Genomic DNA, 10,864 nt, shown 5'->3' with positions numbered 1-10,864 from the left:
CAGCGAGTCGACCGATATTGCAGGAGTCTGTCGACTCGCTGATTGGCCAGGTTAAAAGATTTTGATCGGGCGCCATGGAAGGCCCATGAAGTGACCCTGGTAAAAAGCCCTAAAATAACAAAATGCCTTTCCCAAGCATAGCACAGCTGAAGAGCACTAAAAAGATGGAGGGGGGGGGGGCCCAAAGGCTGACATTTTGCCTCTTTTTTGTTATACCAACAATTCTGTTACTGAGTTTGTTTAATCAGCATAAACTTTATGCATTGCAGATCTGAATCCAAATGAAGATTTGTATTGGGAGAGCATGGGATGTGAACAAAGTCACACTCTCAAACTATGCCTGCTGATTGAAGTTAATGTGGATCAAACTTTATGATAAAATTTGCTGTATGTAAAAAGAAAAAGTCACTGTTAAAATACTGTGATGCTTTTAAATCTTAAATTCTGCTAGTGTGGGGTAAAGTATTACTAATGAAGTAAATACCCTAATGGAGCTGTAAAATGGGATGTATTGCGTGGTGCCTTTTTAACCTATTTCTGGGCCACAGCATGCTTCCAGCATGCTTGATAATAATATTCATAAGTTATATTATTTGTTATTTATAAAACACCAACATATTCCACCACAGAGGGGTACATGATGACCAAAGCAGGAGGTAAAGAGGGCTATTTTGATCATTTCTATAGTGCCAGCAAATTAGCACAGAGCTTTACATTAATTTATAACAGGGGTCTTACAAGTATTTGACAAACAAGGGTTACAAAGTAAAAATAGGAGGGCTCTACTTGGAAGAGCTTACAATCTAAAGGCTTAGGGGCACATTTACAAAAGCACGAACGCTCCGATTTTTTCGGGCGTCCGCACGACTTTTTCGTACGCCACACGACTTTTTCGGACGTTTGCACGAAAAAATCGGAAAGGATTTACCGATGTTTACAATTGTTCGGTACGAAAATTTTGTGACTTTCGGATCGCCAATACGATATTATCGTGACTAATGCGATTTTTTCGTAAACATTTTCGTGATATTTGCGATCTTATGAAATTTTCGTTTCCAATACGATTTTTTCCCATTCGTGATTCGGATTCGTGGATTAGTAAATGTGCCCCATAGGGGCACATTTACAAAAGCACGAACGCTCCGAGCGTATTTTCGCAGATTTTTTCGGGCGTCCGCTGCAATGTCCCACAGTCGCCCGAAGTTTCCTCTGAAGATAACTTTGGGCGTCTGCAGGGCATCTCAGCGTCGCGTATGCCCTCCCACCGGCGATTTACATTCTAGCCGGTGGGATGCCACTGCGAGGAGATTTGTCACGGCGCAACTAATCTCCCGGTGTACCCCTGCCCTTAAGGACACACAGAGGATTGGCTCTGCTGCTTTCAGCAAGTGTTTTTTTCTGTAGGCTGAGAGTAGGGTATGCACGTATTTCAGGATATTTATACGGCCTCTTTAATTTAGATAGATGTGTTTAAATCAATTTGACTCGTCAGTCCAGTGTTATCTATAGAGATATTACTGGCAGTGATGCTTTCTCCATTACTCTGTCAACTCTTATCATGTATCACTGTCATAAACAAAGATTACTGTATCTTAGGTTTCCTTTTTTGCACTATCTAGGCACTTGATCTCCAAAGTGGCAGATATTTGGTAACCCTAGTAGCCTGAATATTTTCCGGGTCTCTTATCCAGTTGCTGTCTTTGCAGAAAGATGCTTTGTGTGATTAAGCAAACAAACAATTGTTGCGTTGCTTTGCAAATTGCTTTTAGAATGACAGTCTCCTTGATTAGAGCCTCACTCGGTACTGCACAGTGCAAACAGATGTCACTTTTAAAGCACTGCTATATAAGGATGTAGTCATATGCTCTGCAGAGTGGAAGGTGACTTCTGCAACTTAACTATATAGTTTTTTTTTTTTTAAATATGAAAATTATCTTCTAAGAACAATGGACTACCTTCAACTTGTGTTTCACCCTGTGGCTCTTTACCAGCTAGCTGCTTTTCCATGGGCTTTTTTATATGGTTATCTCTCTTCCTTTGGCCATTTGCCCATCACGCCAAGGTATGCTTTGATTTGCTAATTTCATGCTGGTTTCTGTCAAATGAACTGTGAACACATAGTACTTACAACTCAAGAAAGGTGATAAAAACCTAGCTGGAAACTTTATGTAAATCTTCCATTGGAGCTTGACCCACATTCTGCTGGACTACAGCTCCCAGCATATTCCAGAATAATTCCAAAATCTTTCCTACTTTCACTTTTGACTGTAGTTCTTGGCTTCATAGAATCAACCCCAAAAGCATTGAATTGACTTTTACAAAACAAACATTTTATGGCTTTAGCTGTTGGGTCCTGACTTCCAATGCTGCAGTACTGTAAATATCTTGCTGAAGTCTAATTATAGCACAATATTGACAAGCACAAATAGCATGGAAATCTCACTGTTAGATAACCACAAAATGACTGACATATCTCAAGTAGGTTTAGTTTACTTTGGAGATTACTCTTGCATCTGTATGTAGGTTTGGGATGCCTACTATGGAGAGGCAGGGGAACAGTAGCCCCAGCTTATTTTTAAATCATTTTGTTCCCTGGTTTTCCCCTCTCCATCCATTTATATGTAAGCTGAAGTGGACAAGGAAAGATAAAATAATTGCCCTAACATACTTTCACCAATATGGCCAAGGATACTCGGACTTGGCATGAGCTTGGGATGGGCCCCACCAGGCCTTTTATAAATAGACTAGGCAGAATTATCTTGCATTAATTGGACCACTGGTCTTACAACTCCTATTGTGCTTTAACCATTAATAATATCTTGGAATGTGAGTTGTAGTCCAGCAATACTTGGGTGGAGCAACACTGCTGTAGAAGCTTTATGTTTCTTTGAAGGCAACTGGAATTTGAAAGTTTAGCAATTATGTTAATATATAATTATTAATGACATGTAAATGTAATTTTATTTCATTTGAAAGGTGATAGTAGTCTGCCCATTTTTCTATCACTGAAATGTCTGTTTTGTATTCACAAAGTCAAAGAATTTGTATTCTAGGGCCAATAATACTGTAAGGTTGCCATTTTCAGTTACATTTACTTTGTTTAACTGCTTTTGCAGTTTTTTATGTTTTGAGCATTATTTACTGGGTTGACAAGAGGCAGGCATCTCCACAGGCATTTTGACTATTGACTTTTGTGTAAATGGGTGATCTTACAATAAACTAACAGTGATTTATGTTTACTATAATGGCAAGCAGTCTAGGATGATGGCTGGTTTAAAACATCATGTTTGAGTTTCAGCTTTGTGAACCTGATCAGAAATTCACCTGATTGTGGCCATGGTATGTCAGAACCCCATCGCCAATGCCACTAATATGCCACCAAACATCACTAGTCTTCCCCAACATCATTATCTCACCACTGGCAAAAGTGGCCACCTTAGCTTGCAACCTTTTATTTGTTAAGTTTGAAGGCAGTTTATCTGCTCCTATAAACAGACAGGCTAAAAACATTTCAAATTAATGTTTTTGAGCCAATGTATATCACAGCTACATGTACTTAAGTGAAAGGCCACACTTGGAAGCATTGATTCCACCTGGGTGCAGGCACATGCCGCCAATATCGGACAACTTATTTGAGACTTAGCTTTTGTTGGCAGATATCAGCTGCATGTGCCTGCACCACGGCAGATTCAATACTTCAGGAGGCAGGCATAAAGAGAAGAGAATACAGGCGTATTGTCAGCCTGCACTTATCCATACACGGGCCTGTTCTTTGGACCTATTTGTCAGCTTATCGGCCTGTGGTCTGCCCAACCAACATCTGACCTGAAATCTGCCAGATCTCGATCGGACAGGTTTGATTTTTCTGTTTGATCAGAAAAAAAATCACCACAACCGACTTCTTAAAAGGTTGTGGCAACTATACACCCCATTTGTCTTCACTCTAATGGTTATATCTTCCTTGAAAAAAGAGAAAAATTGCTTTCTGTCATTCAGCTGTTTATTTTGTATTATTCTGTATTATTCATGTATTTCAGATTTATTTATCTCCTCTTTGGTGGAATTGTTTTATCATGTGTTTCCATGGGACCATATGCAGTAGTTATCTTCATCCCAGCCTTGGGCTCCATTGTGCTGTTTCACATAATCAGTTGGCAGTCTGTTCACTGGTGGGCACTTGCACTGCAAATGGTCTGGCAAACTGCTTGCCATCTCTGGCTACTGTATAAAGAATATTACTTGCAAGAAGAAATTACGTTAAGGTAAGTTCCGCACTAAAGAATATGTGTATGTGCAAATCTAAAGTCTATCAGAAGAATGCCTATGAACTACAGGTCTGATGACTTGCAAGTTATTGCTTTAGAAATTCCACAGGCCTACCATATTGACAACCCATAGTTTTTATTCTTCTATTTTATTCTATTAAACCCTGGCTATTTGAGGTTTCAGAAGATTTGAAAGAAAACATCAAAGTTTGATGAATAACCCCCTATTTTATAACAAGCAGAACAAGATCTAAGGTAAAAAAAAGGCCAAAGTTTGTTGTACAGCAGTAACAAAGCAAGGAATTGCTAAGAAAAAAGGCATGTGGCTTGCCACATCGACAACATAAAACCTGTCTGCAGCAAGCTAATACTGCAGCTACTAATCTCCACGTGCTGCATTAGTAAGGAAAATATACTTTAATGAAGAGCAGATGTGGGGTTACTAGCTCATAACCAGACACATAAAATTCCCAGTATTTAAAGGCAAATTGTCAGTAACTTTCATTACCAATTATTTTTAAATTCCAGCAATATGCAGCATACATCTGTATGTAGCTATATATCTGCCTGCTGTTGCTCATAACATCTGTGGCAGTGGCTGACACAAGCCTAGGACTGCCTAATCACCAGCATTATAGACTTTATGTTTCTGGTTACTTTTTTGATCTATGTTGTGCCATGTGGTATATGGCAACCTGCAGGGTGGCATGATCAAAGAGGCTGCCAGGTAAGAGGTTAAATAAGTGAGATGAATGAACTGTAATCACTGTTTTTATATGATTTATCCAGATCTGCATAACAGAGCAACCTACTTTAATGAATTTTCCCTGACAGTTTGTCCTTACATTTACCCTAACATTTACCGATACATGAAATTGTCAGTACTTACATGGAGCTTGAAATATGTCTTAATGTAACTTCATAGATTTTGTCTAGATTTATTTATGAATCACTTCTTTTGTTGTTTTACTTATTTTTTTTTCATTGTAATGTAATTGGATTGCACTGATCCACTGTGATAATATGATCCATGTTGGCATTTTCTGTTCATGTAGGTTGTCTATAATGATTTCAGCCCTCATGCTGTTAACCCAGAAGATCACAACTCTAGCTTTGGATATTCATGAAAGAAAAGTGAGAATAATACCAGTAGATGGAGGAATGAAAAACTGGTTCTTCTCTGGAAGTGCACACAATATATTAATCTTTCTCTCTTACTTGCTCTTCTTTCCTGCACTGCTGGGAGGCCCTCTCTGCTCCTTTGTAGAATTTCATCATCATGTCACTGTAGCCCCTAGGTGTAACTATCTGTGCTTCAAGCAGGTAGCCAAAGGCTTCTTCTTTGCTTTAATCTTGCAAATGCTTAGAAGTTTGGTTTCTGTAAACTTGAGCTTTCAGTTGTCTCTCATGACCTGTAGGCACTTAAACTGTGTCTGCATTATGTGGACCACAGCACTGCTATTTAAACTGACCTATTACTTCCATTGGTTGCTTGATGAATCCCTCTTCTGTGCTGCAGGATTTCTGACAGCATATCATGTAGATGGCTTTCAAGTAACCTTTTGTGATACTGATATTTGGACCCTGGAAACAACTCATAAAATTTCAGTTTTTACCAGGACATGGAACAAAAGCACAGCAAGCTGGCTGAGAAGAATCATTTTTGAAAAATGCAAAATTGGATCTTTACTAATGACCTTTGCCTTCTCTGCTTGGTGGCATGGACTCCACCCAGGTCACATTTTTGGTTTCTTGTGCTGGGCTCTGCTAGTGAAGGCTGACTATAGGATACACAAGTATTTCAATCCCTGTCAGCAATCCTGGTGCACAAGGGTGCTTTATAGGATATTTACTTGGCTTCACACCCAGTTAATAGTAGCATTTCTTATAGTGGCTATTGAAATGAGGAGTATCAAAATAATATGGTCATTGTGCTTATCCTATAATTGCTACTTTCCTATTTTATATTGCCTCTCATTAATATCCTCCATTAAAAGAAAATAATAATAATTGTCATTTGAAAGACCATTTTACCTTTATTTTTATATTCCCTATAAACCTTACAAACAGAAAAACATACAAGTTAATGCATACAGTTGTTATATTCCTTTTATCCCCTACCAAGCTTATATGAATGTGATACTGGATAAGCCTGCAATTTTAACCTTTCCTGGGAATTGCTTTCACAAGTCTGCCTATCTCCCATATTCCATCTCTTATGATCCTTTACAAGCAGCCAGAGGCCCGACTGGCCTAGCAATGGACATTGCATTATGTACAGCTGGGCAACTGGGTAATGTGCAGTTGAATACAGTGCCCAAACCACAACAAGGACAATGGCATAGCATTCTGTAGTGAGAATGGCTGCATAGGCTCAGGAATATTTCAGAAAACCATTGTCTGTGAACACAGTTGATCTCTGCATCCAAAAATGCAACTCAACCAATTTGCTAGCTATTCGAATTGTACCTGACCCTAACCCGCCAAATAGTTATAGACCCACACCCGCCATGCCCCTCTCTTATGTCATGAAATGGGCAGGACATGTGGGCACAAACCCTCCAGTGACCCACAGAAGCTGTGTGGATGTCCGCCCAAACTTGCCTGACCCATGGGTTTTGGTCTGGCCCACACATCACTACCACCTGACTGTCTGTGACCAAATGTCTGCACTCAGGCCAACGCAATGCAGGAGAGAGCAGATGTGAGCAGAGAGGCTGTTCCTTGGCCTGTGCTTATACGAAGGAAGATAAATAGCCCATTGTGGCACTAGTCGTAAGATGGACTGAATGGAAACTGTCCTGTAGTCTGAGGAAATCAAATTAGAAATTCTTTTTGGAAATCATTAATACAGCCTACCTGCAGTCAAGACCTGTCACCCATGGAAAATATTTGGTGGATTATGAAACAAAATATATGACAAGGAGACCCTGTATTGTTGAGCAGCTGAAATCCTATATCAGGCTAGAATGGATTTATGTATAGTCATTTTAAGATCTAGTAATCTGCATTGTAGAAATATTACATCATCTCTTGTACTAGTAACATATTCATATAGACTAAGCCATGAATCTTCTCTCAGAGATGTAAACTTCTACCAAAAAAACTTGACATACGGCAAAAAAAACATTTCCAAATTATTTTTTTTCTACTTCTCAGTAAAACCTCCCTCCTACTATTAACATTCCTCAAGTGAAGGAATTATGTCTGTGAAGTCTGATGAATTCTTCAATAAAGCATTTTAGACTGAAGTGTCTACACTTATTTCTGTCTCTCACTGGGTCTGGAGGGGGAGAGGAGTACAGTTACACTTATAGTCAATCAATCAGATGAAAGGATTATAACGTGGAATGTTTTTCATTATATAGGTGTACAGAGAGTTACGAATGACATCTGACCAATTTACCTCACTAAGTAATCTGGCCACACACATAATTTTATAGTTAAGTCTGTCAGGTTCATGTGTTCCAAATCCTCAACAAACTGTTCCAGAGGAAGGCAAAGTAATCACCCCAGAGGGTCTGAGGGCAATTCAGTGTCACATGGTGGCATATTAATTGGTTCCTAAACCTGAAATAGTCTAGTAGGGAGCCTAGTATATAAATTGTACTTTAAAATAAAGATAGTAAATTCATATGCCCTTGCTCTTTTAAAAATACTCCTAACATGATTTTGAGTCTAGCTAATGACTTATGGTATAATATGGCCAATATTTGGATCCACAAATTATAGACCCCAAGTGACCAAACAAAAGTGTAACACACTCAGATACAATGCAAAATCAGCCAAAGCAACTGATTATACAAGTGGCATTAATAAAATAAAACAATTGTTCTCTAAATAGGCTGGTGATTATTTTCTACACAAAAGGGTAGTAAAGCCCTGACAGCTTACAGACCACCAGAGCAGCTTTTTACTTGGGGGTATGGTGCACCAGCTCACAGGACTCCCAGTGACCTAGATTACCAAGCCAAAGGTCTCCTCCAAATTCCCTAACTTTGGGTCTCTTGGCAGCTCACCCCATAGCCTTAGATCCTTTGGCCTTGGGCCCACTGTTTAAATCTTCCTGTATTGAAAGTCTCAATATAGCCCAGTATTTTTTTTAACAATAATGGCCTCTACATAAACATCATGTTGCTTTTTTTGATTTTGGCCTCTCCTTCACCATTAAACTTAAAAAGAATCCAGTGTATCAGGGGAGGCTGGAATATGTAATTACAATTATACATGCACAATTGCAAGTTGCATACTTGCTCTATGCATGGGCCAGGAGAATGAACAGTTGTCCCATTTATTTTTTGCAGAACCACTGTCTATCAGTACAACTTTAGCAAGAAAAACCCCGTACCATCTGCCCCATTTTTAAAGAGAAAGAAATCAATAAGGGTTACCAAAAGTAAGGTGCCCCCCTCCAGTGATTGTATTCGCTTACCTGATACCTACACAGAGAAAAGCCAATGCTCTCCCATCTGCTCGTTTTTACAAACACATTGGTAGGCACAGTGTCAGCCATGAGCACACACATGCAGCAGATTTAGGTGCTGTGTAGAAAATGTAGGTGGAAAAAATCCCAGATGAACAGCCCTATGTGTCACTAGTCTATTAATTGATAATGAACTGTACCTTTCTGAAATGTATTGCTTGACTTGAAATCTACCTCCAAAAATCACTACATAAAATAAAATATATTTTAACATGGTAAATGTAAGCCGTCGGCTTAGAAAATTCTGTTATTCATATGTTGGTGCTGAAGGAAATTAATTCTTTGACCACAGCGCTAGATAAACAACTTAAATATTTCACTTGATACCAGTGAAGTTGAGCCAAGAGACACTTATGGGAATTGGTCGAAATTTGGGAAAAATGTATGATGTATTAGTAGTTTTATGATATTTTTGGCCCGTTATTACAGTTTTTATTTCACAGATGGTGTGTGTGGGATATTGAGAAATTAGTTTAACCTTTGGCCTGTTGAATAAATCACTGCTGGTGCTTCATTGCTGGAGATTGCTGGTAATGAGCCGGCTCATTACCAGCCTGCTGAAATACTTGCATGGAATGATGCCCTTTTGGCAAGTTCTAAAAAGCATAAAATTCTTCTGTTTTTTTCAGAGCTGGTTTACTTTATCACCTACTCATATATGGGGAATTAAATAAACAGGATTTTAGAGTTGGGAAACCCTTGTTCCATTAGTACAGATGGAGACTTAAAACAGAAAATTATTGTTAAAAGTTACTATAGCTACAGCATATTCAATGGGAAATATAATTTTTTGGAGCCCTAAGAATATGTATATATACATTTCTAGAGGAAAGGTATTGTTGCAGATTGAAAATGGTGATTCTTTGTTATGATGGGGAAATGTAGGGAAACTACTAGTGATACATTTTTTATCCTAATGATCTTTGTTTTGGAAGCTCCTTGTCCCATGAAACCACAGGTTCTATTCCCTCAAGGACAATGGCACGCATGGCATTTTGTCACCAACAGGATATTGTGCTCCCCTGGGTGACAAAACTCCTGATTCCCATGCAATGCAATCAAAAGCTATTATTAGGCATTCTGATGTATATATCGAAAGCACCCTGTGTGGTACACATGGCTCTTTTGGCTCCTAAAAGGTCAAAACAACTACTACTAGTAGCAGCTACTTGTCATGTCTCCTAAAGTAGACATTGCTGATCATTTACTGATAATTGTCTCTATGTGTGTTTTAGCAGAGGCAATACTTAGTATTGTCTATGGCAGGGTATTTTCTGGCAAAGTCTCCCGAAGTTGCCTTGAGAGGTCCTCTAGCTGTTGTATAATTAAAACTCACAGATTTCATCCTGGACCCAGGTCAGTGACCCCAATGAAGGATCTCAAAAGAAACTATTTTAACACTTTCATGCCTTACATTCTGTCGTGATTTTATGGTGTACTTATTATTTCTAAATTACACTGTTTATAGGAAATAATTAACTCTACCATTTAAAATGTTAATCCTGAATCAAAAAAATTATCTTTTTTAGTTGTAATATTGGTGTATAGGTAGCTATATTACTGTATTGTGCCTGAGTGTGAGCTTTTAGAAGGAGCCAGCACTACACAATAGAACTGCTTTCTGGTAACCTATTGTTTCTCCTACTCCCACGTAACTGGAGGAGTCATGACTCAGATCCCTCAGCTAAGTGCCGCTTATTGCTCCCTATCTCCCGAGTCCCTTCCGTGTACCTGAGGGTTAAGCAAAACTCGCACCCTAGGGCTTCCTTTCCTCTCTATTTTTTACTATTCAGTACTATTCTGATATCTACCACTTCTACAGCTGTGAGGTTGCTGCTATCTTGCTACCTTCCCATTGTTCTGCTGATTGGCTGCTGGGGGGAAAATGGAGGGGGGGGGAATATCACTCCAACTTGAAGTACAGTACTAAAGTGTGATTGAAGTTTATTAAAGCTCATGGCCATGGCACCCATGGAAATGAAGAACATGTCTAGCCCCATGTGAAATATCAAAATTAAATATAGATCTGTTTACACTTTTAAATGGATTTCAATGCAGGATTCTGCTGGAGAAGTTTTATTAACTGATGTGTTCTGAAAAAAAAAAACATGTTTTC

At 38.9% G+C, this 10,864-nt stretch overlaps 1 protein-coding gene across 1 annotated transcript; it reads left to right on the top strand.

The window, feature by feature from the left end:
- The first annotated feature begins 1,936 nt into the window (after window positions 1–1,936).
- Window positions 1,937–7,471, top strand: mboat4 (membrane bound O-acyltransferase domain containing 4). The gene is made up of 3 exons (XM_002936459.4): window positions 1,937–2,062; window positions 4,038–4,262; window positions 5,321–7,471. Exons 1-3 carry the CDS (start codon window positions 1,947–1,949, stop codon window positions 6,267–6,269), a joined length of 1,290 nt encoding a protein of 429 aa, XP_002936505.2. The 5' UTR covers window positions 1,937–1,946; the 3' UTR covers window positions 6,270–7,471.
- The last annotated feature ends 3,393 nt before the right edge of the window (window positions 7,472–10,864 follow it).

The sequence above is a fragment of the Xenopus tropicalis genome, chromosome 1 (assembly GCF_000004195.4).
Source record: "Xenopus tropicalis strain Nigerian chromosome 1, UCB_Xtro_10.0, whole genome shotgun sequence".
NCBI lineage: Eukaryota > Metazoa > Chordata > Amphibia > Anura > Pipidae > Xenopus > Xenopus tropicalis.
This window is presented reverse-complemented; position numbering and strand designations above follow the sequence as displayed.

Bases quoted from the DNA above. Each gene is read 5' to 3' on its own strand.
- mboat4 (XM_002936459.4), top strand. From the start codon at position 1,947: ATGGACTACCTTCAACTTGTGTTTCACCCTGTGGCTCTTTACCAGCTA. The intron at 2,063-4,037 runs GTATGCTTTGAT...CATGTATTTCAG, and splicing joins CATTTGCCCATCACGCCAAG to ATTTATTTATCTCCTCTTTG. The intron at 4,263-5,320 runs GTAAGTTCCGCA...CTGTTCATGTAG, and splicing joins CAAGAAGAAATTACGTTAAG to GTTGTCTATAATGATTTCAG.